The 27581-nt window shown below is 47.0% G+C and overlaps 1 protein-coding gene across 1 annotated transcript in view; it reads left to right on the top strand.

Moving 5' to 3' along the window:
* LOC309543789 (uncharacterized protein) overlaps window positions 1–27581 on the top strand; it is a gene marked incomplete at both ends in the record, with an annotated part of 101137 nt that overhangs the window by 35934 nt on the left and 37622 nt on the right. Inside the window, 1 exon segment of the mRNA XM_082276226.1 lies at window positions 11260–11607. Coding sequence (XP_082132352.1) covers window positions 11260–11607 — 348 coding nt within the window.

Here is a 27581-nt window from a genome sequence, read left to right as displayed (position 1 = left end):
AGTGTTCAGCATAGCTGAACATGCAATCTGTCCCTGTGTCACTCAGCCACCTCCCCCCACACATGTTAGTAAGCACCAGGCATACATTAACCCCTCCCTCTCCAATAAAGTTAACCCCTTCCCTGCCAGTGTCATTTTTACAGTAACAGTGCATATTTATAGCACTGATTACTGTAGAAATGTCACTGGTACCCCCAAAAGTGTCAAATGTCAGTCAGGGGTCTGATCTGTCCGCCGCAATGTCGCAGTCCCGGGAAAAAAAAAAAAAAATCGCAGATCGCCGCCATTACGCATTCAAAAAAAAAAAAAAAACACACCAAAAATGACAGAAATCTTTCCCTTAGTTAGTAAAAGCAATAAATTTTGCGCAAACCAATCAAAATACGCTTATTGTGATTTTTTTTTTACCAAACATAGGTAGCAGAAAACAAATTGGCCAAAAATTTAAAAGAAATTTTTGATTTCTACAATTTTTGGGGGGGGAATTTCCTATAAAAAAAAAAAAAATGTTAAAAATATTGTTATTTTTTCAAAATAAACGCTCTTTTTTTGTTTATAGCGCAAAAAGTAAAAATCACACAGGTGATCAAATACCACCAAAAGAAAGCTCCGTTTGTGGGAAAAAAAGGACGTAAATTTAGTTTGGGTACAGCGTCGCATGACTGCGCAATTGTCAGTTAAAGTTGCACAGCGCCGAATCGCAAAAAGTGGCCTGGACGTAAGACAGCAAAATCCTCCGGTGGTAAAGTGGTTAAAGCTTGGGAAATCTTTTTATATCCAAATCCAGCTTTAAACTTTTCTACAACAGTATCTCGGACCTGCCCGGTGTGTTCCTTGTTCTTCATGATGCTCTCTGCGCTTTAAACGGACCTCTGAGACTATCACAGTGAAGGTGCATTTATACGGAGACTTGATTACACACAGGTGGATTCTATTTATCATCATTAGTCATTTAGGTCAACATTGGATCATACAGGCCCCGTTCACACTGGGGCGATCCGACTTCCAGGGGCGACCTCCGAGGTTGCGGTGCAAACAGCGCGCCGCGACCTCGGAGCGGCCGGCACGGACTTCATAACATTGAAGTCTATGACGGTCGCTCCGGGTCGCCCCAAAGAAGCTCCGGACCCTTTTTCTAAGTCGGAGCGACTTGTTTTTTTTTTTTTCTTAAAGCCCGTAGTGCGTGAAACACACTCAAAAGACTTTACACCCGGTGCATAAAAAGTGCACACACGCAAACGTGAGGAACAAAAACTGCACAGGTGTGCGAATGGTCTGACCTCCGAAGAGGTTGGACCTATACCTTGATCCCCCGGGGCGCTAGACTCCTGACAGGGACTGAGGTACTTCCTATGGTTTGCCTGGCCGAAACCTGGAAAACCCCGTTCTCCAGGGGGACTGCCGAAACAGCCCACCCCAAGTACTGGGTGGGGCTCCCCCGAAGGGAGACCCCATGAGAGAGGGCGAACTAAGCCAGAAGGCCATGTCCACCCCCTCCCAAGACGTTCAAGGTAGGCCCGAAGACCCACACCGTACTTGTCGTGCAGGAAGAGAAGAGTGATAGTGAAGTGACAAAACGCCAAATAAAACACACACAAACAAAAAGGTGGGGGAAGGGAAGTGGAGAAAGTGCTAGAGTGCCAATGTGAAGTACAAAGGCAGGCCTTTCGGCCGGAATAAAAAATTCCCCTGGTCTAAGCCAAAAGGCCTGTCCCAAGAGGCAGGTGCAGAAAAGGTGTGTATGGTGCAGTGTCCAAGGTGCCAAAAAACTCAAGGCGAGCTGCCCCTCACCAGTGAGAATTAAGGCACCCCTGGGCTGCCACCCCAGGGGCACGTACACCACGGGCTTTTCCGGTCTCGGCCCATGGCCAGACCCAGTGTAGCCCTACCCTGTCAGCAGGCATCAGAACTTTGGACAGCTTAGGGAGAACCTACCTTCAACTGGGGACAAGCCTTTTGCAAGGCCAGATTCAACCCAGGAGGAAAAGCTCTCCCACCACCATTCGCCGTTCCTTACCAATATCCAGGAGCAATACTAGCCGTGGTCCACCCAGCTTTCTCACTCCCTTCAAACTGACAGGGGCGGACCCATTCAAATCAGAGGCAATGGTCCGATCCGGCTTTCTCTGGTGTGGCTTACTTCCCAGTCCCCCGGTAGTTCCGGAGCGCCCTGGTTCATTTCGGCCCCCACCGATACTAACCATCAGGTTCCATACCAACTGATAAGAACTACACTTGATCTTAGCCAAAAGGATAAGAACAGATACTATACTTGATCTTAGCCAAAAGGCCGAATCCCTTCCTATCTATATACTGCATCCACCAAAGGGATGGAGGTGCAATGCTTTTCAGCTGGTTCTCTCCAGTTTGCACCATGGTTATATTATAACCTAATTATTTGAGCTTTTTGAGACAACAGCCAGTCGTGCATGGGGATGGGTTGGGGGAGGTTGGGCTGTCTCCCTCTCACCTGTTCCCCATCCACCCATTAGCGGCCATGTGCCTCCAGTGTGAGGACCCTAAATTAAGAGTGTAGGACTGCAGATTTAAACAGGGTGCCGTGAAGTGGCTCTGCAGCTTTCACATGCGTTTGCAAATGTGTGTCAACTAAACCCCTGTTCTTTGTACCAAGAGACAGGTCTTATTTGGTTGGTGACAGACTGGAAGGTGAGTACATCAAACTGGGGGCTGGCTGACTTTCATGCACCTCTTACAATCCTTCAACCTCATTTTGTGTTTTGTTATAGGGATGGAGACGCCGGGCAACACCAGCTTGGGTCTCATCTAAAGTCCCACCTAGTCCAATATGTTTAAAACAACCAGGGATGGAGACGCCTTGCTTACAGCTTGGTGCCTCATCTAAAGTCCCACCGTGCGATTTTTCGTGCGTTTTTGGTGGATGCAGTTTTGATTTGACCCTAGTGTTTTCCGTATACAGGGATGGAGACCAATAGCATGACCTGCTTGTCTCATATAAAGTCCCAAAGGAAATAAGGGATTTCAAAGGCAGTGTGCTTTACAGGCCATGCCCCATACATAAAATCCCTTCCTATCCATATACTGCATCCACCAAGGGGATGGAGGTGTAATGCTTTTCAGCTGGTTCTCTCCAGTTTGCACCATGGTTATATTATAACCTAATTATTTGAGCTTTTTGAGACAACAGCCAGTCGTGCATGGGGATGGGTAAGGGGAGGTTGGGCTGTCTCCCTCTCACCTGTTCCCCATCCACCCATTAGCGGCCATGTGCCTCCAGTGTGAGGACACTAAATTAAGAGTGTAGGACTGCAGATTTAAACAGGGTGCCGTGAAGTGGCTCTGCAGCTTTCACATGCGTTTGCAAATGTGTGTCAACTAAACCCCTGTTCTTTGTACCAAGAGACAGGTCTTATTTGGTTGGTGACAGACTGGAAGGTGAGTACATCAAACTGGGGGCTGGCTGACTTTCATGCACCTCTTACAATCCTTCAACCTCATTTTGTGTTTTGTTATAGGGATGGAGACGCCGGGCAACACCAGCTTGGGTCTCATCTAAAGTCCCACCTAGCCCAATATGTTTAAAACAACCAGGGATGGAGACGCCTTGCTTACAGCTTGGTGCCTCATCTAAAGTCCCACCGTGCGATTTTTCGTGCGTTTTTGGTGGATGCAGTTTTGATTTGACCCTAGTGTTTTCCGTATACAGGGATGGAGACCAATAGCATGACCTGCTTGTCTCATATAAAGTCCCAAAGGAAATAAGGGATTTCAAAGGCAGTGTGCTTTACAGGCCATGCCCCATACATAAAATCCCTTCCTATCCATATACTGCATCCACCAAGGGGATGGAGGTGTAATGCTTTTCAGCTGGTTCTCTCCAGTTTGCACCATGGTTATATTATAACCTAATTATTTGAGCTTTTTGAGACAACAGCCAGTCATGCATGGGGATGGGTAAGGGGAGGTTGGGCTGTCTCCCTCTCACCTGTTCCCCATCCACCCATTAGCGGCCATGTGCCTCCAGTGTGAGGACACTAAATTAAGAGTGTAGGACTGCAGATTTAAACAGGGTGCCGTGAAGTGGCTCTGCAGCTTTCACATGCGTTTTCAAATGTGTGTCAACTAAACCCCTGTTCTTTGTACCAAGAGACAGGTCTTATTTGGTTGGTGACAGACTGGAGGGTGAGTACATCAAACTGGGGGCTGGCTGACTTTCATGCACCTCTTACAATCCTTCAACCTCATTTTGTGTTTTGTTATAGGGATGGAGACGCCGGGCAACACCAGCTTGGGTCTCATCTAAAGTCCCACCTAGTCCAATATGTTTAAAAGGACAAATCTGTAAATGTCCTTGAGTGGTCCAGCCAGAGCCCAAACTTGAACCTGATTGAACATCTCTGGAGAGATCTAAAAATGGCTGTGCACTGACGCTCCCAATCAAACCTGATGGAGCTTGAGAGGTCCTGCAAAGAATGGGAGAAACTGCCCAAAAATAGGTGTGCCAAGCTTGTAGCATCATACTTCAAGACTTGAAGCTGTAATTGGTGCCAAAGGTGCTTCAACAAAGTATTGAGCCAAGACTGTGAATACTTATGTACATATGTGTTTTTTCGTTTTTTTATTTTCAATAAATTTGCAAAGATTTCAAACAAACTTCTTTCACATTGTCATTATGGGGCATTGTTTGTAGAATTTTGAGGAAAATAATGCATTTCATCCATTTTGGAAAAAGGCTGTAACATAACAAAATGTGGAAAAAGTGAAGCGCTGTGATCTGATGATCAGAATGGGGTGAAACTTTACTAATCTTTACACAGCTGTGAGCATGGGTACATAGAAAACCACACAGCTGCATTCAGTGGCATGGTGTATATATATATGTGTGTTTACATACTGTTCTTTGCATTCCTATGCACCTTGACATTGTATTTGTACTGAAAACGATGTCCTAGATTCCAGTGGAAGATGGATAGTAGAAGGAACGATTGATCTTACATAAACGGTTTCAGGACTGCTAATATACAACATGACTAAGTGCACGTATTGGTGTCCCCAATACCTGAGGCATAAAAGCCACAGTTTGCATATCTTGTACTGCTGACAGTGTATGCATTTTAGACTTTTACCTTCTTTATTGTAGACCAGTATTCTCCAAACTGCAGCCCAAGGGCCACATGCAGTCCTCTGCCTCTATCTGGCCCTTGGGGCACTTTTCCTCCCAGTGACCCCAACATTGTGGCATAATTCCTGCTACTGACATCAACAATGGGGCACTATCCTTCCCACTGACACCAATGAGGGGGCACTATACCTCCCCCTGACACCAATGATGGGACACTATTCCTCCCACTGATACAAACGATGGGGCACTATTCCTCCCACTGACACCAACTATATGAGGCCCTATTCCTCCCACTGACACCAATGATGAGGTACTATCCTTCCCACTGATACCAATGATGGCAAACTATTCCTCCCACTGATACCAATGATGGCAAACTATTCCTCCCACTGACACCAATGATGGGACACTATTCCTCCCACTGACACCAATGATGGGACACTATTCCTCCCACTGACACCAATGATGGGACACTATTCCTCCCACTGACACCAATGATTGGACACTATTCCTCCCACTGACACCAATGATGGCAAACTATTCCTCCCACTGACACCACTGATGGCAAACTATTCCTCCCACTGACACCAATGATGGGACTCTATTCCTCCCACTGACACCAATGATGGGACACTATTCCTCCCACTGACACCAATGATGGGACACTATTCCTCCCACTGACACCAATGATGGGACACTATTCCTCCCACTGACACCAATGATGGGGCACTATTTCTTCCAATCCCACCAATGATGGAGCACTATTCCTCCCACTGATACCAATGTTGGTGCACTATTCCTCCCTCTAATGCCAAAGGTGCATTGTTGACTCCCAATGATGCCAGGACATCTTCAACTTCCAATGGCCACAGTCTGGCTCCCCTAAAGTCTGAAGGACAGTAAACTGGCAATTTTTTTTGTAAGTTTGGAGACCCCTGTTGTGGACAATTTTATCTATGATAAGGTAGGCCGATCCGAGAAAACAAAGCAGGTACAGAAATGAAAGAAAAACGATTTACATGGCTCTCCTGAAATAAAGGATAGCATTTTTGTTTCATAATGTACAAATTGATCAAACTGATTAACTCATTGATTTAAGGCTGAAATCCAAAATTGTAAAAAAAAAAAAAAAAAAAAAAAAAAAAAAAACTCAAGGCCTTTGTTGGTACAAATGATTAAGGTTCCCTATCCTACAAAAAAAGCTACAGGGGACTTATAGAGAGGTATTTAGCACTTCCCCCCCTCAGCATGAGCCGCTGGTGATGATGGGTTCTCTGTTCTGCCGAGACACAGTACACAGTACACATCTTGATCCCCACTGACACACCAGCTGTAGCTTGAGACAACTTGAAGAACTGCTTCCATCTTCACTTGTCTTCCCCCTTCCCAGTTCGGGGGCTTCGGCGATGTAAATGGCCAAGCCGTCAAAGACATCGGCCATTTGCTGATTACGGTGCCGCTCTGAAGCAAGGGCACACATATGCCGTTCCTTCAAAGCGCATGGGACAGTGACATCACCGGCTGCATCTAAAGTAAATATCTCCTTAACGGTGCCTCCAATACATATGTACTGTGCCCTCTGTGCCTCCTGGGATATGCATGTTATTTATCCCAGGAGGCCTTACTGTTTAATTCACAGAGGAGGAGGGGGGCGGGACTCGTGGCGCATCATCAGGAGACCCGCCTGCTGAACCCAGAAGAGTCGGCTGGACTCTCGATGACGTCAGAGCAATGGGTCTGTGCTGTTCAAGGCCTTCGCACACAGGAAGCTTGTAATCGCTCAGTCTCTTGGCCCTGTTACTGGCACGGTACAGCAAAACTCTTACTCTCTATTGGACTCCTCTGGCATAGGGCACAGACCCAGAGACTTGGTCTGAACCTCTTGGTCTCATCTATTCAAGAGACCTCCCATTGTCTCAGTTTGCCCAGAAAAAGTAGTCCTGCCTCTCCTCCTCTGTGTCCAGGGCATTGTGGGATCTTGCAGCAATTCAATTATAGTGTAGAGGGCCCCTTTAAAGTGGAATGAAACCTTCCTATCCTTTTCACCAAGAAAGCTGCCATCTTGAACTCTGTTTTATTTACAATTGCCATGGTGCTGCTCATGTGACAGTTATGACACCAGCCATTTAACCACTTGCCGACCGCCGCACGACTATCTACGTCGGCGGTCAGCCCCTCACAGGCAAACTGACGTAGGTCTACGTCGCTTGCTTGTGAGGGTGTAGGGAGCGAGCGCGCGCCCCCGGAGGCGCGCTCCCGCGTGGTCACGGACCCCCCCCCGTGCGTGTGACCAGCGGACCCGATGTCCGCCGGCCACTCTGCGATCGGCGGGGGAGAGGGAGAAAGTCAGGCGGCTTGTGTAAACAAGCTGCCTGTCATTCTCCCCTGTGTATGAGAGATGATCATACGGTTCTACTATGTAGAACCGTTGATCACCGTTCATACAGCTGAAGCCACAGCCAATCACAGTAGAAAGCACGCCCCTAGGGACACACACAGCCCCTCCCTCTCATAAAGTTAACCCCTTCACTACCAGTGTATTTTTACAGTAACAGTGCATATATATAGCACTGATTACTGTAGAAATGTCACTGGTAACCCCAAAAGTGTCAAAAATGTCAGTCAAGGGTCCGATCTGTCCGCCGCAATGTCGCAGTACCGCAAAAAAAATCGCAGATTTTAAACGCCGCCATTACGCGTTAAAAAAAAAAACAACAAAAATGACAAAAATCTTTCCCTTTGTTAGTAAACGCGATAACTTTTGCGCAAACCAATCAAAATACGCTTTTTGCGATTTTTTTTTTTTTTTTTTACCAAACATAGGTAGCATAAAACAAATTGGCCGAAAATGTTAAAAAATTTTGATTTTTACATTTTTTTTGGGGGAATTTCATATAAAAAAATGTGAAAAATATTGCTATTTTTGCAAAATTTACGCTCTTTTTTTGTTTATAGCGCGTGATCAAAAAATCGCACAGGTGATCAAATACCACCAAAAGAAAGCTCTGTTTGTGGGAAAAAAAGGACGCCAAATTCGTTTAGGTACAGCATCGCACGACCACGCAATTGTCCGTTAAAGCCACGCAGTGCCGAATCGCAAAATACCCCCTGGTCGTTCTCCTCCGGGGCTTAAGTGGTTAATGGTTTGACAGTTTGGTTGAGAGCCCAAGCTACTGTGACAGTTAGCAAGCCCCACATGCCTTAAAGCGGAACATTACCCATAACAACTTGCTTCTTGCTGGAGGCTGCCATTTTGCTGAAGCCCAGAGCCCCTAAACAGCAGTAAATCATAAAGTAGAACTAAAACGATTGATTAAACAGTTTAACCACTTGCCCACATTGAGCGTACTGCGGCAAAGTGGCACGATCCCGTCCAGCGACGTAGACCTACGTCGCTAGACTCCTCCCCCTGTAGGCGGCGCTCCCGCTGTTTTTTATTCACAGCGGGAGTCGGGCCAGGGGAGGAGCAGCGGCGATCGCCGCTGCTCTGCCCCGATCGTCGGGGAATCGAGTGAGGAGATCCGTCCGCCTGTGTAAACAGAGCGGGCGGATCTCCTAAGTGACAGAGACTGACAGATCGGAGTGTTCAGCATAGCTGGACATCCGATCTGTCCCTGTCTCACAAAGTCACCTCCCCCCCCACACGCCAGTAAGCACCAGGCATACATTAACCCCTCCCTCTCCAATAAAATTAACCCCTTCACTGCCAGTGTCATTTTTACAGTAACAGTGCATATATATAGCACTGATTACTGCAGTAATGTCACTGGTACCCCCAAAAGTGTCAAAAATGTCAGTCAAGGGTCCGATCTGTCCGCCGCAATGTCGCAGTCCCGCAAAAAAAATCGCAGATCACCGCCATTACGCGTTAAAAAAAAAAAAACACCAAAAATGACAGAAATCTTTCCCTTAGTTAGTAAACGCAATAACTTTTGCGCAAACCAATCAAAATACGCTTATTGCGATTTTTTTTTACCAAACATATGTAGCAGAAAACAAATTGGCCAAAAATTTTTAAAAAAATTAGATTTTTACATTTTTTGGGGGGGGGGGGGGGATTTCATATAAAAAAATGTTAAAAATATTGTTATTTTTTCAAAATAAACGCTCTTTTTTTGTTTATAGCGCAAAAAGTAAAAATCGCACAGGTAATCAAATACCACCAAAAGAAAGCTCTGTTTGTGGGAAAAAAAGGACATAAATTTAGTTTGGGTACGGCGTCGCACGACCGCGCAATTGTCCGTTAAATTCGCACAGCGCCGAATCGCAAAAAGTGGCCTGGACGGAAGACAGCAAAATCCTCCAGTGGTAAAGTGGTTAAAAAAAACAGTTACATTCCTGGAATGCTGGGATTGCTGACTGTTACATTTGCTTGTGTCCTCAACACAACTGTCAAACTATCAAATGGCTGGTGTCATAATTGGTCACATGTGCAGCAACATGGCAGTTTAACTACTTCCTTACTGCTGGACGTCATATGATGTCCAGGGCTTTAAAGCGGAGTTCCACCCAAACGTGGAACTTCAGCTTTAGGTAGTCCTAACCCCCTGACATGCCACATTTGGCATGTCATTTTTTTAGAGGGGGGAGCGGGTGCCTAGTTTTGACAGGTACCCGCTCCCACTTCCGCTCGGAGCACCGCGGCGCCCTGAGCAGAAGTTCTCCTCTCCCCTCCCTCCCTGCATGTCAGAGGTCCCAGAAGATTGCCGGCTAATCAAGATGCGCAGAGCAACTCGCTCATGCACAGTGCGTACCCGGCTGTGAAGCCGCAAGCTGTCACAGCCGGGTGCCCACACTATTGATGCCAGCGCCGCCGAGACCAGGCGGCCGCATCGCTGGACTGTGGGACAGGTGAGTGTGTGTTTATTAAAAGTCAGCAGGTACCCTTTTTGTAGCTGCTTACTTTTAATAAACACAGAAAAGGATGGAACTCCGCTTTAAGTGCCGGTTCACACTTGTGCGATGCGGGAAGGCTGCGAATTTTCAGCCTGTTCCCGCATCGCATCCGCACAAGAGGCAGTTCACACTGCCATATGCGATACGAAGGGGGTGTCAATTCAATGTTAACGACACCCCCAGTTTGATCGCATATCGCAGTGCGATCTGACAGTTTGCACAGGATCGGATCGCACAAGTGTAAACCACTGTGCGATCCGATCCTGATGCGGCTGAAAAAAAGGGTCCTGTGCGTCTTTTGTGCGGGTGCAGTGCGAATTTCAATTCACAGGAGATCACATGTAATGAAGGAGAAGTGCGCTCCGAATTACATGCGATCAGCGCACCCGCAGTAGTGTGAACCGGCACTAAGTGGGGATATCTGAATGATACCTGCAGCTGCCCTTCACCATAAGAACAATCATAACGACTGAACAGCCACTTGATCGTTCTTACAGGCGGCGGGAGGGGACATCCCCTCCCTCCCGCCACCCTCCAGTGCTTCTACCGGCTCGCCTGTGTGATCGACGAGCTGGAGAAGGAATCGGCCACCGGCAGAAATGTACCATAGAGACTGCGAGGAGCAGATGGTCTCTATGACTCTCGGAGGCCCGGGCGCGACACGATGACGTCACGCTCGGCCTGGCAGTTTCAATACTGCACTGATTTTTTTTTTTCCAGGCTTTCTAGCCTGTAGGAGAGATATGAGGTCTTATTGACCTCAGATCTCCCTATAAAGAGGACCTGTCATTCACTGATCCTGTTACAAGGGATGTTTAAATTCCTTGTAATAGGAATAAAAGTGATAAAAAAAAAAAGAGAAAGTGTAAAAATAAAATAAACAATAAAAAATTTAAAGTGCCCCCGTCCCCACATGCTCGTACGCAGAAGCATGCGTGCGACTCCTGTGTGCCAGATCACGTACCTATTACGTGATCTGGCCTTACGGGTAGGGGGGTGCACATGTGCTGCTTCTGCTGATTTTTCAAAGCAGAAGCCGATCAGCGGGTGCCGCCCAATGGATGTCTGCCGACTACGGATAGACAGATATGTTTTTTTCAGGGCCGATACCGATATTTTGGTTACTAAGTATCGGTATCAGGGGGCGTGGCCTGGAGCGGCATGCGGTAGGACGTGGGTAAGCAGAGATCCGCCAGCCCAGACTCCTTTTAATATTAATCCTGCCATCCTTTAATCCTTTTTGGGCTTCCTACATCTGCCAGCCTGTCCCGCGACACCCGCACCATTTCCCTACCGAAAAAGCCTGCTGAAACCCAGACTAAACTCGATAAATACCGCCGCCAGGATAAAGACTCTGCTTCCCAAGATGGCGCTGAGGCGGGGGCTGAGGCAAACGAGGTGGGAGCTGATACTGCAAAGGTCCTGGGGGCTATCTCGGAGTGTCAGGCATCCCTAGCATCCAAAATTGAGGAGGTCAAGATAGACATATCTTTATTCGGGCAAGACCTGCAGAAACTGCGTGAGCAGGTGACAGAGGCTGAAAACCGGCTCAGTGGAGTGGAGGATGCATTACCCCCCTGCAGACCACATCTGATCGTCTCCAACTGCAGGTGAGCCAGCTCCTGCTCAAGCAGGATGATATGGAGAACAGGCTGCGCCGCTGTAACATCCGCCTGATTGGCTTGCCTAAAGGGGGCTGAGGGGTCTGACCAGGCTGATATTTTGGGACAACTCCTTATAACCACCTATGGCCGGGACGCCTTCTCTCCCACTTTTGTGGTGGAGCGGGCCTATCGCTTGTAGGGCAGACCCCTATCCCAGGGGGCGCTCCACGCACATTTATAGCAAAGCTGCTCAACAACAGAGAGAGGGACACCGTCCTCAAATTGACCAGCGAGAAGGGCAATATCCCTTTTGGAAATGGCAGGATTGCGATCTTTCCCGACTTTTCAGCCGAGGTTCAGAGGAAGCGCAAAACTTTCAACGAAGCCAAATGCAGACTACACATTAAACATATCAAATATGCCATGCTGTTTCCTGCTCACCTCCGGGTGGAGGGAGAAGACAGAGTGCATTTCTTTGAAGACCCTGAAGCCGTCATCTCCTGGCTGGAACACCAGGAGGCTGTAACGCTCCTGCGTTTTATGTATGATGTGGATTTACAGCTGCAGAAATATTCCACTTCAGTAGTCATGTAGAGAAACGCTGAGACACCACTCCCAACTCCCAAGACTTCATCATGTGTGGATGATCTCAATTCAGCAAGTAAATACACACACTCAATAAGATGTTCCTAGAGTGACTTATGTATATAGTAACACAGTGATGAAAGGCTGAAGAGACAGGTTGGGTAGAGGTGGTAGATGACAGACACTTTAAAGGAAATGTTCTTGAAAGTAAGATACTAGCAGATGGGATGCAGATAGGTTAGCAATCATGTATGGTAGCAGATGATAGAGTAGCAGGTGAACATACAGGAGAGACCAACCCAGTGCAAGAGCAGATGGTAGCAGGCTCAAGAGCTAGCAATCTTAGACAATGCAGATGTAATAGTAGTCCTTAGTATGCAGAGCTAGATAGTGTAAGCTTTAGTATAAAGGTTATAGAGGTTTCCCCTGCGGGGTACTTATCACTAGTAGCAATGTAGAAAAGGAAAGGTCCGGCAAGAGCGGATGATCCGGTAGCGGGATACAGGGATCAGCGCAGCGTGGTTCCGACAGCGAGGTATGCTTGCAAGCATGAGAGCTTCAAGACAGGTTAGCATCAAGGCACAAACAGTTTGAACGAACACATGTGAGTCAAAGCTGGTGATTTAAGTAGCTGTTCAGTCCGGCGCTCAGTGATGACAGCATCAGTCTTAAAGGTGTATGCGCACCTTACCAAAAGAGAATGGTGGGGCGCATACACTTAGGAAAAGAGTAATTAGGGTACCCAAAGGTACCAGAACATTACAGTACCCCCCCCTTAAGGCCGGCTCCTAAAGGCCTCTGGAGCTGGTTTGCCTGGGTACTTCGCATGAAAATTGCGGATTAATCTAGGGGCATGTATGTCAGAGGTGTTTAGCCAGGTGTCGTCTTGGGGCCCATAGTTCTTCCATCGAACTAAGTATTGAAGTCGTCTTCTGTGGATACGAGAATCCAGAATCTCCTTTATCTCATATTCTTCTCCACCTTCAACTTGTATAGGAGGAGGAGGTGGGATAGTAGGCCTTATTCCTTGGTCAGGAACATGGGGCTTCAGTAGCGACACATGGAAAATGGGATGTATTTTGAGGTCTATTGGCAATGTAAGCTGTACTGCAGCTTTTCCAATAAGTTTCTTGATTGGGAAAGGTCCCAAGAACAGAGGTCCAAGCTTTTTGCTAGGGATTTTCAGTCTTAAATTTTTTGTTGAGAGCCAAAGGAGGTCCCCGATAGCATACTGAGGAGAAGGTCTTCTGCGAAGATCATAGTACTTCTTTTGTTGACTATGAGCGTGTGCAATGGTAGTATTAAGCAAACCCAGAGAGTCCTTTATTTGGGTAAGATAGTCTGAGGCTACTGGGTTATTTGACGGAAGGATGCGTGGTGGAAGAATAGAGGGATGAAACCCATAGTTCAAGTAGAACGGACTCTGCTTGGTCGTACTATGGGTTGCGTTGTTGTAGGCAAATTCTGCCAGAGGGAGAAGATCCACCCAATCATCCTGTTGGTAAGAAGTGTAACAACATAAATATTGCTCGATGCATTGGTTGACTCTTTCAGTCTGTCCGTTGGTCTGCGGATGATAAGGAGAAGTGAGCTTTCGCTCAATTCGTAGTATGTGACATAGTTTTTGCCAGAACTTGGAAATAAATTGTGATCCACGGTCAGACAGAAGAGTTTTTGGGATACCATGTAACTTAAAGACATGTTTCATCAGGAGTTCTGCCGTTTGTTTGGACGAAGGTAGTCTGCGAATAGCAATGAAATGTGCCATTTTTGTCAGATGGTCCACTGACACTAAGATGGTATTAAATCCTTTGGAAGGAGGTAGTTCTACTATAAAGTCCAAGGACACAACTTCCCATGGAGTTTGGGGTATTGGTAGACTGCATAGTAGACCGGATGGTCTCGTAGTGTCAATTTTGGACCTGGCACAGACATTGCATGAAGAGACGAATTTTTGTATAGATGTTTTCATGTCAGGCCACCAGAATTGCCTGGTAATCAGATTAAGAGTCTTTGTCATACCCATATGTCCTGCCATAGGCACATCATGCGATAATTCCAAGATCTTGGTGCGCATGGTAGGTGGTATGTAAAGTTTGTCGTTGTAGTAGAGGAAGCCTTCTGCATCAGTATTTAGTTGAGGTGGGGGTGAATCCAAACTTATACCATGCAAAACCTCTTCCTTCAAGGAACGAACAACTGCAATAATGCGTTTGTGAGGTATTATAGGAACGGAAGGGATTTCGAAGTAGTTTTCTTCAGTTAGTCGTGATAGTGCATCCGCCTTTTTGTTCTTATCTGCAGGTGTGTAGGTCACTAGGAAGTTAAACCTTAGAAAAAATAGTGACCATCGTACCTGTCGGTGAGAGAGAGTTTTGTTAGTCTGAAGATATTGAAGATTTTTATGGTCCGTGTATATAAGTATTGGTAATGGGGTGCCTTCGAGTAGATGTCGCCAATTCTCCAGAGCCAATTTTATAGCAAGCAGTTCCTTTTCACCCACGGGGTAATTTACCTCTGGACTGCTTAAGGATTTAGAAAAAAAGGCGACTGGATGAAGTGGTGAAGTGTGAGTTGGTCGTTGGGAGAGTATTGCTCCTACTGCCATGTTTGACGCATCTACTTCCAGAATGTATTGGAGGGATGGGTCTGGATGGCGTAGTATGGGAGCAGAAGTAAACCTTGTCTTCAACAGGTGAAAAGCTTTATTTGCTTCATCTGACCATTTGAATGGTCTTTTAATGCTAGTGAGCTGTGTGAGGGGTCTCACAATGGCAGAGAAGTTTCTTATGAACTTCCTGTAGAAATTCGAAAATCCAAGGAATCGCTGTAGCGCCTTGCGTGTGGTTGGTGTAGGCCAATCCTGAATGCAGGATATCTTACTCATGTCCATCTTGATTCCTGTTTTGGATATGATGTAGCCTAGAAACAGTACTTCTTCCTTATGGAACAAGCATTTTTTCAGTTTCACATAAAGGTTGTGTGCAAGCAATCTCGATAATACTAATCTTACATATCTTATGTGTTCAGACAGGGATTGTGAATATATAAGTATATCGTCCAGATATACCACAACACAGACATCTAGTAAGTCTCTGAAAATATCGTTTATAAATCGTTGAAAGGCTGCAGGGGCGTTGCATAGCCCGAATGGCATTACAAGATATTCGAACAATCCGTATCTGGTTCTGAATGCAGTCTTCCACTCGTGTCCGTCACGGATTCGAATGAGATTGTATGCTCCTTTCAGGTCCAATTTTGAGAAATAGGTGGCTCCACGCACCTGCTCAATGAGCTCAGGGATAAGCGGTAGAGGATAGCGATCTTTTATTGTGATAGCATTCAATTGCCTATAGTCGATGATAGGCCTGAGACTTGAGTCCTTATTGCGGACAAAAAAGAGTCCTGCTGCTGTGGAAGAAGTGGAAGGTCTAATAAAACCTTTTTTCAAATTCTCATCCAAATAGTCTTTGAGATGGGAAAGTTCATCCTGCGAAAGAGGATAAACATGACCGAACGGCAATTTGCTATTTGGGAGTAGATCAATACTACAGTCATAGTCTCGATGGGGAGGTAGTGCTTGAGCATTTTTCTCAAGAAAAACCTCAGAGAGATCCTGATAACATAGTGGTGCAATCTCATCTGTCACCACAGACAGGATCTTCCCGAAAGACGGGAGGTTACACGTACCCTCGCAATAGCAGGAGAGGAAGGCCAGGGTCCGTTCCTTCCAATCTATGGTTGGTTGATGTGTGTGTAACCAGGGAAGTCCCAAAACAATGGGAAAGTGGGGTGAAGGTATTAGATCGAAGGTAGTGGTCTCCATATGAGACCCGTTAGTAGTGACTAGGAGTGCCTGTGTCTGATCAGTGATCGGACCAGAGGATAAAGGAATACCGTTAATAAGACTCACTGAGACAGGTTTAGGTTTAGAAATAATAGGAACTTTATTTAAAGCGGCAAAACGCATGTCAATATAATTTCCACAAGATCCTGTGTCAATCATGACCTTAGTAGTAATCCTGTTCTGGTCCCACTGTAATGTTAAGCAAACAAAAAGGTAAGGGTTGGTAATTGAAGTTGTCAATCCCCCTAGGAGGACATGTGAATACTCACCCTTCTTTTTGTAGACTAGGGGACAGACGTTTATCTTGTGATCCGGGGATGCACAGTACAAGCAGAGATTACCAGATCGTCTTCTGGCTCTTTCCATAGTTGATAGAGGTGGCCGTATGGTTCCTACCTCCATAGGAATGGGGTCAACGGCCGAAATCCGAGAAGAACTGGATAATGGCATTCCCATTTTCTCAGCCTTTCTTTCTCGTAGTCTTCTATCTATGGTGATACTGAGTTGGATCAATGCATCCTGGGTTTTTGGCAGATCCGCTCGGGCGAGCTCGTCTTTAACGGCCTCTGATAGGCCAAGCCTAAATTGGGTTTTCAGAGGTGCATCATTCCATTCTGAATCAAGGGTCCATCTCTTGAATTCTGCGACAAAGTCTTCCACAGGTCTCCTACCTTGTTTCAAGGATCTTAATTGAAGATCGGCAGTACTCTGCCTATTGGGATCATCATATAGGCTAGTAAGGTCTGCTAGGAACAAGGCATAGGAGTTGAGAAGCTGATCGTTTTTCTCAAAAAGAGAGTCTGCCCAGGCCCGAGGATCGCCTGCTAGGTAAGAAATAATAGTACAAACCTTAATGTGATCAGTAAGGTAGGTACGGGGTTTTAGCAAGAAAAGTAACTCACATGCGTTTTTAAATTCGCGAACTTTTTTGCGATCGCCTGTAAATACCAAAGGAGGATTTATTTTGGGTGCAGTGGTAAGTTGTGTCAATCTAATTACCTGCTGCGACAGAGCCTGATTGTCTTCTTTTAATTCAGCAAGTGCGTGTATTAACGCAGTTACTTGCTGTTTTAATTGTGTCACCTGAGTGGTTATTTCTGCTGAATCCATTTGGGGTTCGTTCAATCTGTAACGCTCCTGCATTTTATGTATGATGTGGATTTACAGCTGCAGAAATATTCCACTTCAGTAGTCATGTAGAGAAACGCTGAGACACCACTCCCAACTCCCAAGACTTTATCATGTGTGGATGATCTCAATTCAGCAAGTAAATACACACACTCAATAAGATGTTCCTAGAGTGACTTATGTATATAGTAACACAGTGATGAAAGGCTGAAGAGACAGGTTGGGTAGAGGTGGTAGATGACAGACACTTTAAAGGAAATGTTCTTGAAAGTAAGATACTAGCAGATGGGATGCAGATAGGTTAGCAATCATGTATGGTAGCAGATGATAGAGTAGCAGGTGAACATACAGGAGAGACCAACCCAGTGCAAGAGCAGATGGTAGCAGGCTCAAGAGCTAGCAATCTTAGACAATGCAGATGTAATAGTAGTCCTTAGTATGCAGAGCTAGATAGTGTAAGCTTTAGTATAAAGGTTATAGAGGTTTCCCCTGCGGGGTACTTATCACTAGTAGCAATGTAGAAAAGGAAAGGTTCGGCAAGAGCGGATGATCCGGTAGCGGGATACAGGGATCAGCGCAGCGTGGTTCCGACAGCGAGGTATGCTTGCAAGCATGAGAGCTTCAAGACAGGTTAGCATCAAGGCACAAACAGTTTGAACGAACACATGTGAGTCAAAGCTGGTGATTTAAGTAGCTGTTCAGTCCGGCGCTCAGTGATGACAGCATCAGTCTTAAAGGTGTATGCGCACCTTACCAAAAGAGAATGGTGGGGCGCATACACTTAGGAAAAGAGTAATTAGGGTACCCAAAGGTACCAGAACATTACAGAGGCTCGAGGTTAGGAACACCTCGTGCCTTGCCCTTTCTCTGTGCCTCTTGACTGCGTTAAGTCCACCTGCTGCATGGATCTTCCCTACTCACAGTTTTCTCCCCAGCTTGGCACCTCTGCAATTACTGTGAGCAGACCAAGGCCTCGAATCTTGACTCTTTCATGCTTCCTGCCTCTAGGACCAGTCCTGTTTCAAGTGCCCTTTCCTTTGGAACTGAACGTTTCCTGCTGTTTTCCCCTCCTCTTTATGTTTCTACTAAGTATCGGTATCCGCCGATATTGGCTGATATTTTGTACATTTAACGTTTTGAAAAATAAAGACAATTTTTGACACAAATCTGGTACTGAACATGTTAATGTTAATTTATTAACATTTTTAACATGAAAGGCTCGTTCTTCACACCTTACCTGCATGAAAACTGATAGGAAAACCGCACAGCTTTCACTTGCAGGTACATCAGTTTCACATTATGTGAAAGAACAAGTCCTAGAGGAGTAGAAAACTGTGAAAAATAAAGTGCTGGGAAAATAATAACTAAAGGCTTCCCAAAACAAAATTTACATAAACTCACTGTCTGCAATGATTAAATCTAGTAGCTGTGCTGCAGTGCAAAAGACAGTGGACTGAACACTAGTACTACTCACTTTCAATACTCCCAGTTAAAGTGAAGTTCCGGCCTCAAAATCGAAAAAAAATCGATTTTGGGCCATCCGCTTGCTGAGGGCAACCTGAAAGAGAAATGGATAGTGCGTTTTTTTTTTTTTTTGGTCACTTACCTTATTATAGAAGAAAATATACTCACCTTCCTTCCACTTCCTCCCTCAGTGGCTGCGGCCCGCGCCATCACTTCTGGTTTGCGATGATTCCCGGGAGTTGAACGTCATCGCTCCCAGGAATCAATGCACTGCACCGGCCCTGCTCGTTACTTCCGGTGCAGGCACGGCACTCACTGCTAAACAGCTTTTGGGCATGCCCAGAAGCTGTGCGGGGATGCCGCGCCTGCACCGGAAGTGACGAGCGGGGCCAGTGCAGTGCATTGTGGGACTCCGACGTCACGGAAGAGGACACGAAGAGGGACGCTGCGGGTTCACCTGCCCACACCTGAGATGGCAGCGCTGGAGAAGAAATTTTCAAGGTTAGTATTTCTTCTTACAGGTAAGTGCGACCCGGGACAGTTCAGAGGCTATCCATTGTGGAATGTACTAGCCCTGACTGTCCCGGGGGTATTTTTAGCTCAAATTGACCCCCGAGGCCGGAACTCCGCTTTAAGTAGAACAATATTATAGTGCAGAAAGCATAACATTTCACCAGGTTCACCAGTTAAATGGCTTCTGTTTTTTTTTATATATTGCTGCCACTTCACTAAAAACACGCTCACTTAGTACCAAGGAAGGAGGAGTAGAAAGGTATCTTCTAGCATGAGAAGCAAGTCTTTTGTAGCGTGCCTCATTTTCTTTCCACCACTGAAGAGGATCACCACTTCTTCTGTCAATTACTGGTTCCTTCAAATAGAGATGAAGTTCATAATCCAGGGTTATTATTGCAGATTCAGAAGAATCCTCTGCTGCATGAAGCCCCAATAAAACACTGAGCATGGCATCTATTCGACCACGAGGATGTTTTTCTTCTGTCCATTGTCTTTTTGGACATTTTTCTCTTTTTGCAGTATCCTGCTCTTCCAGATTAGAAACCTGCTCTTCCTGACTTATCTTTTCTGCAGGAACCTCCTGCACCTCCTGTTGAATATCTTCTGTTAGCCATTGTTTTGCCTTGGCCAATACGTCTTCAGAAGAGAAAGTATGATTCTTGTATCGAGAATCCAAAAGACATGCAAGCACAACATTTTTAGTCTCTTCATGCTTCTCAAAACATTTGCGAGGCTGTCCCTCATGGCCTGCCTACATGTTTTAGTGCCACGTGTGTTGGGTGCTTCATTCTCGTGACAAAGCATCTTCAGAAATCTCACACATGGGATGACAGATGACACAGATGAGTCGTAATGACTCACCTCTAGAGTCATTTCCTCTATGGGGAGGAGGGTCTCAATGACATTGGCTACAATGTCCCACTGATCAGCAGTAGGACAAGAATATCCTCCATACTCACCTGAATAAATGGTAAGAGCTCACTTCTGCTCCAGCATTCTTTGCAGCATGTGAAGTGTTGAGTTCCATTGTGTTGGAACAGCGTTAATCAAGTTGTTTTTGGGTAGGCCAAGATCTTCCTGAATGCACCTTAGTCGCTGTTTGGCAAGGATTGAATGCTGGAAATGGCCTGCGCACCTCTTCAGCATGCCAATTATATCAAGCAAAGCTCTCTGGTTTGACAGACCATCATTTACCCCAAGTTGGAGGGTGTGTGCCATGCAACTGAGGTCTGACACGTCAGCAAGCCTCATTCCTTTCACCATGTTCGCTCTGTAGTCTCGAAGCACAAGCATCACTCGGTCTTTGGTGATTCCCCAGTCTTCTAGCATGCCTAGAAACCTTTCTCTAATGTATTTCCTAGTGTGGGATCCTTGCATCACTTTTGTATTCAACACCAAATGCCTTCTTGTCCATCCTCTGTCAATGAAGTGGCATGTAAGACTCATTAGTGATTCTGTTTGTCCTGACCAGCAGTCAGTCCCGAATGAGAGTGAGTTGCCAGCATTCTCTGGTTTCAGCATAGTCTTTACTTTCTCAATGACCATTTGGTGAATCTTTCCCAGCATTTCATTTCGATAATATTTGTCACTCTTCAGTGTGTACCTTGGCTCAACTATGGACATCAACCACTTAAATCCAGAGTCAGACACTATTGTAAATGGCTGGTTATCAGTGACCATTATCTCTGTGATTACTCTGTCCAGCAGTTGGGAACTTCTATTCGATTTTAGCCACCTGTTTTTTTTTCTGAAACATTTCTGTTATTGTTGCCTGCTGGGATACTGGTGTTTCACCTTGTGATTGATTGTGTTTTTTTTCTGTGCTGCATGATATAATTGAACATGATGAACTCTTAGATGGGCCCAAAGATTTGACGTATTTTTGGTTTTTGCAATTGCTGATCAAATGCTTACATTGTTTGTACACGTGTTGCACACTGCTGCTTTTCCTGGAGATGGAGATGAGAAATAGTCCCAGATCACACTTTTACTTTTTCTATCTGCATCCATCTCCATTGAAACTTGAAAGACACAATTATAAGGTTAAAAAAAACTGTCTGGCTGGCACCCTGTGGTGATGAGTGAGTGGCTGGCTGGCACCCTGTGGTGGGTGGGTGGTTGTCTGGCACCCTGTGTTGGGTGGGTGGTTGTCTGGCACCCTGTGGTGGGTGGCTGGCTTGCTGGCACCCTATGCCTGTGGAGGGTGGCTGTCTGGCTGGAACCCTGTGGTGGTGGGTGTCTGTCTGGCACCCTATGGTGGTGGGTGGCTGGCACCCTGTGGTGGGTGGGTGGCTGGCTGGCACCCTGTGGTGGTGGGTGTCTGTCTGGCACCCTATGGTGGTGGGTGGCTGGCACCCTGTGGTGGGTGGCTGGCTGGCACCCTGTGGTGGGTGGGTGGCTGGCTGGCACCCTGTGGTGGTTGGTGGCTGGCTGGCACCCTGTGGTGGGGGGCTTTCCGTCTGGCACCCTGTGGTGGGTGGCTGGCTGGCACCCTGTGGTGGTGGGTGGCTGTCTGTCTGGCACCCTGTGGTGGGTGGGTGGCACAGGGGCTGTGGGAGGCTGGCTGGTACCTAGCCTGTGGGTGGCTGGCCGGCTGGTACAGTACCTGTGGCTAGCTGGCACAGTGCCTGTGGCTGGTACAGGGCCTGTGGGTTTGGGTGGCTGGCACCGGGCTGCTGTGGGTGGGTTTATGGCTATGTTATACACTCCCAAAAGAGACTCCAAACTCCAAACGAGGCTGTCCAAGGCGAGGGAGGTGGCCTAAGAAGGTAGAAGGTTAAGCCCAGTTTGCGGAGGTGCGTGGCGCAACATACGCAATAATGTCACGACAATCCGGGGCCGATACCGAATATCGTGAAAAGTGAATATTGGCCCTCCGATAATCGACTTTGCCAATAATTGGTTGATCACTAGTGTAAGGCTGCATTCACACTTGAGCATAGCGTTTTACCGCATTTTTTACCGCGATTTTCAGGCGTTTTTGGAGGCAGGCATTGACATCTATCAAAAATGCTGGTAATCAGCCCAAAAAGAAGCTCATGTACTTTTTTCAGCTACAGGCATTTTGCAAAACGCTCAGATGTAAACAGGGGCCATTTAAATGAATGGGGTTTTACTTGTTGGGCGCTTTTTTTTTTAGCGCTTTTGGAGCTGAAAAACACTCAAAAACGCCCAGGTGTGAATGGAGCCTAAACGCTGCTGGTTCTTTGTGAAAACAGCCACCTTGTTGAAATCTGCAATTATTGCTGCTGGAGTCACTGGAAGCAACGTGGTTGGAGATTTTGTTGAGTTGGAATTTTCGGCAGAACGCCGACTCATGATCAGCACTCTCCAATGGCAGAGAGCGCTGATCGGAGTGTTGTGGGGGGTGTCCCCGTCAGAACACAACAGCTCAGTGTGGAGATCGCTGTACTAACTTTGCATGGTTAGTACGACGTCTCTGACCGAAGCTGACAGTTTTTTCATTCAACCCTCTCAGTTGAATGTAAAAAAAAAAGCTCATAGTGTACCAGGCTTACATGTTCCCAATGATGGTGAAGTGTTTGGGGACACACGGCTCTCTGGGGGGGGGGAAGGTGTGCTAACACATACATTCCTGTCGTCCATAGCAACAATCAGAATCCTTGTTTGATTGTAAACACTAGCCTGGTGAAATAATAATAATAAGTGAACTCCAATTGGTTACTATCAGCAACAATCAGTATAGCTGTTAGCCCACACAACCCCCCACAAAACACGTTCAGGGGGAAAATGGCGCCAGGCTGTGTTTTGGTCATTACGTACTGTAGGAATTCCCTACGCTTCACCAACGTCACGACGCAGGCCGCGCCTCCCTCGAGGCGTCGTGAGAACTACAAATCCCAATACCAGCCACGGCGGGAGGCGGGTTCATTGCGGTTTTGACCAATGAGATGATGGAAGAGTGCCTGGGGCGTCTGCTGGTTGGCGGAGGGCGGATGAGGTAGTGAGCGGTTGGGAACACAGGAAGAGGATTTCTTGCCGTGGAGGTGGCGGTTGCTAGGGGAGAGCTGGTAATGTGTCTTCTGTTACTGTTTATATGTATATCTGTATAAGTTTATATCTGTTTATATCTATATAAGTTTATATCTGTATAAGTGTTCTGGTATCAGCAGTGCGCCTTGTAGGAATGTCTCCTGTCCTGTGTCCAGATGGGTTCCTCCTGTACGTGAGGCACCACAAGTCTAAGCATTGGCGATGGAAAGATGGAAAGCTATGTGGGGGAGGGGGTTCTAAAATCCTTTTCAACAATGTTGATATACAGTGTAAGGGGGGGAGACCACAAGTTTTATTCTATGTCCATGTGTGTATCCTAAAGTGGACCCACCACCCAAAATACAACCCCCCCCCCCCCACACCACAATTCTGAATTCCAATGAAGAGAGAAAAACTAAACAATAATTGAAAGCGCCCCCCCCCCCCCCACTGCGCTCTATGCTGCGCCCCCCCCCCACTGCGCTCTATGCTGCGCCCCCCCCCCACTGCGCTCTATGCTGCGCCCCCCCCCCACTGCGCTCTATGCTGCGCCCCCACTGCGCTCTATGCTGCGCCCCCCCCACTGCGCTCTATGCTGCGCCCCCCCCCCACTGCGCTCTATGCTGCGCCCCCCCCCCCCACTGCGCTCTATGCTGCGCCCCCCCCCCCCACTGCGCTCTATGCTGCGCCCCCCCCCCACTGCGCTCTATGCTGCGCCCCCCCCCCACTGCGCTCTATGCTGCGCCCCCCCCCACTGCGCTCTATGCTGCGCCCCCCCCCCACTGCGCTCTATGCTGCGCCCCCCCCCCCACTGTGCTCTATGCTGCGCCCCCCCCCCCCACTGCGCTCTATGCTGCGCCCCCCCCCACTGCGCTCTATGCTGCGCCCCCCCCCCACTGTGCTCTATGCTGCGCCCCCCCCCCCACTGTGCTCTATGCTGCGCCCCCCCCCCACTGTGCTCTATGCTGCGCCCCCCCCCCACTGTGCTCTATGCTGCGCCCCCCCCCACTGTGCTCTATGCTGCGCCCCCCCCCACTGTGCTCTATGCTGCGCCCCCCCCCCACTGTGCTCTATGCTGCGCCCCCCCCCCCCCACTGTGCTCTATGCTGCGCACCCCCTTCTCCTGCGCTCTACACTGCACCCCCTTCTCCTGCGCTCTACACTGCACCCCCTTCTCCTGCGCTGTACGCTGGGCCAACCCCCCCTCGATCTACACCCCAGATACATCCGGTTACACAATACCGGGGGAGATTTGAAAGAAAAAAAATAAAATGGAAAAGCAGGAAATAAAAGGAAGAGAGAGGAAAAGGAGCTCTCCTCTCCAGAATTACTGACAGGTGTTCTAATCCCTCTCTCACCTTATCCAAAACTTAAAAAAAAAAAAATAGTTTTACCTTTTTTTTTAGTTGAAAGTGGAACTCTAACCCAGGTCGGAGTAAGATTCAAAAGCGGCAGATCAAATAGCTGCGGGCTTAAAGAAAAAAAAAAAAAACATATACTTATCAGCCTAAGAAGTCCAGCGCTGTCTTCTAAGCTGTTTATTCTCCTCTGATTCTGGTGACATTTGGCAACGACATCAAAGGGGACTGCTAAAGCATCACTGCAGGGAGAGCTTCTTTACGCCTCCTGGGATGAGTGATGTGAAAAGGCAGTGAGTGGGCCAAGTGTTTGTCATCCTTGCCTAGGTGAGAAACAAAAGTGAACCGGAGCATAGCAGAAAAACAAGATACTCTCTGACCCCCACCCACCCCAAACAAAATACCAGTAAATATGTAACTGGGAGGGTTAAAATGATGGCATGTCTTATTTGAGGGAAGGTCTGCTTCCTTTTCTCACACTCCAGCCCTGCTGTACAGGGACTGCATACGGTTGATACCAGGTAAAGTAAATACAAAAGTTAAACATTGAGGTTTTAATAAGGGTTAAAAACGCACCTCACTGTTGAAATGCATTGAAAATGCATCAATAACGCACCCGTGTTACACTTTTAATGCAGATTTTGAGTCAGATGACCTATATTGGCAAAATGCAGAAAACACAATTTTTTGGCCGCTATGTTTTGGCTGCCCAAATTAGGGTGCATCTCTAGTTATGGTGTCTGATTCTTACATGAAACCGGCTTACCTTTTCATCTTGTTGCATTGCCCTGGCTTGGGAGCCACATGTGGTTCTCAGTTGGCCTTGAGATGGCTGTTAGTACCCTCATACTGAAATGCTCTGTCCTTTGTACATTTCCATAAACGTTTAAACCACGCATGTCACACCTGCGGCCCGGAACCGCAGGCAATGCGGCCCACTGTCCCCTGACAATCTTTATTTTTTTGCTGGGGAGGAAGGAAGTTGAGTCGGGGGCACGGCCACAGCGGTTTTCAACTAACTGTAGGCAGAGGCTGTCATAATTACCCGGCGGCCGCTGTCATACGACGCCCCGCCTCCTGGACTGGCTTTTATGATAGACAGCACATTGGTGACGTCTATCATAGGAGGCAGGACTTCGTATGACAGCTGTCGCCGGGTAAGCTGGAGTTCCCCGCTCTGTGTAATCCAGCGGCTCTCCTCTCTCTTCATTACAAACTGCATTGGATGGACACGCACTGGTGAGGCTGCATTGGATGGACACGCACTGGTGAGGCTGCATTGGATGGACACGCACTGGTGAGGCTGCATTGGATGGACACGCACTGGTGAGGCTGCATTGGATGGGCACGCACTGGTGAGGCTACATTGGATGGGCACTGATCAGGCTGCATTGGATGGGCATGCACTGGTGAGGCTGCATTGGATGGGCACGCACTGGTGAGGCTACATTGGATGGGCACTGATCAGGCTGCATTGGATGGGCATGCACTGGTGAGGCTGCATTGGATGGGCACGCACTGGTGAGGCTACATTGGATGGGCACTGATCAGGCTGCATTGGATGGGCATTCACTGGTGAGGCTGCATTGGATGGGCATGCATTGGTGAGGTTGCGATGGATGGGCATGCACTGGTGAGGCTGCATTGGATGGGCATGCACTGGTGAGGCTGCATTGGATGGGCACGCACTGGTGAGGCTGCATTGGATGGGCACGCACTGGTGAGGCTGCATTGGATGGGCACTGGTGAGGCTGCATTGGATGGGCACTGATCAGGCTGCATTGGATGTTACATAACTAAATGTGGAAAGGTGAAGCGTTGTGAATACTTTCCGGATGCACTGTAGATCTGTATATTACTAGATGAATCCCCAGCAGGAGAAAGGAGTTCCTAATTTCTCTATATAGATCTTTATATCACTAGAGAGGTCTCCAGCAGGAGAAGGGAGGTTCTGATTACTCCACAAAGATCTTTATACCTCTAGATCAGGGATCCTCAAAATACGGCCCTCCAGCTGTTGCAGAACTACACATCCCATGAGGCATTGTAAAACTCTGACACTCACAGCCATGACTAGGCATGATGGGAATTGTAGTTCCTGAACAACTGAAGGGCCACAGTTTGAAGACCTCTGCTCTAGATGAATCACCAGCAGGAGAAAGGATGTCCTAAATCCCCCTATATGGATCTTTATATCATTAGAGGGATCACCATCAGAGCAAGGAGGTTCCTGATTCCCCTTTATTTAGATATTTATATCACAAGAGGGGTCACCAGCAGAGGAAGGAGGTCCTGATTTTACTATATAGATTCTTGGTTTTCACTAGAGCAGGGGATCCTAATCTGGGGTCCATGGCCCCCTAAGTGGTCCATTGATGAGTTTCAGGGGGTCCATGAGGGTCTGATTTCTAATTAAAAAAAAATAAAATACATTTATTCTTGCATTCTTGTTAAGATGATTTACTTTATTCAAACTTTGTGTATATGTATGAGGCAATAAACTTTGGTTTTTGTCCCTTCGGATAATTTTGCATGAACAGTCGTGATCGGCTCTCGAAAGTTGTACTAACGATCAGATTATCGTACGATCGCTTCAAAAGTGGTGTTTTTCATCTGATTTTCTGATTGGCTTTAGAGTTTAGACAAAAAGTTTTTAAAAACAAAATAAAAAATGTTGAACTCAATGGAGCAATTAGGCTGGCCATACATGTTCAATGTTCTGTTAGATTTACCAAAAACCATATAATATAATATGAGGTCAAAACTAAACAACACTTTCAATTGTATCCTAAAGGCAGGCCGTTGTACTACATAGTTGAAGCTAAATCTAAAGAAAATTGTATAATGTATGGCCAGCCTTAGTCTTTTTCTGCTGTTATTTTCTGTTCCTACACCAACACAATTCTGAGCTAGGGCATTGAGTGGTGTGTAAAACCTGTACCTTATGATCACATGTTTCTGCAGGAAGAATTGTTCTTGATGCCCATAGCCGCCTATCAGATTCCCCCTTTCATACATGTAGCGCAGGATGGGACAACAGAAAAGGGAATCTGATTGCAATGGGGGAAGTTCTGCACTTTTTTATCATGAGT

Source organism: Pelophylax lessonae (genome assembly GCF_965119305.1).
Source record: "Pelophylax lessonae genome assembly, contig: HAP1_SCAFFOLD_351, whole genome shotgun sequence".
In the NCBI taxonomy this organism is placed as follows: domain Eukaryota; kingdom Metazoa; phylum Chordata; class Amphibia; order Anura; family Ranidae; genus Pelophylax; species Pelophylax lessonae.
Note: the sequence above shows the minus strand (reverse complement) of the source record. Positions and strands in the feature narration are given on the sequence as shown.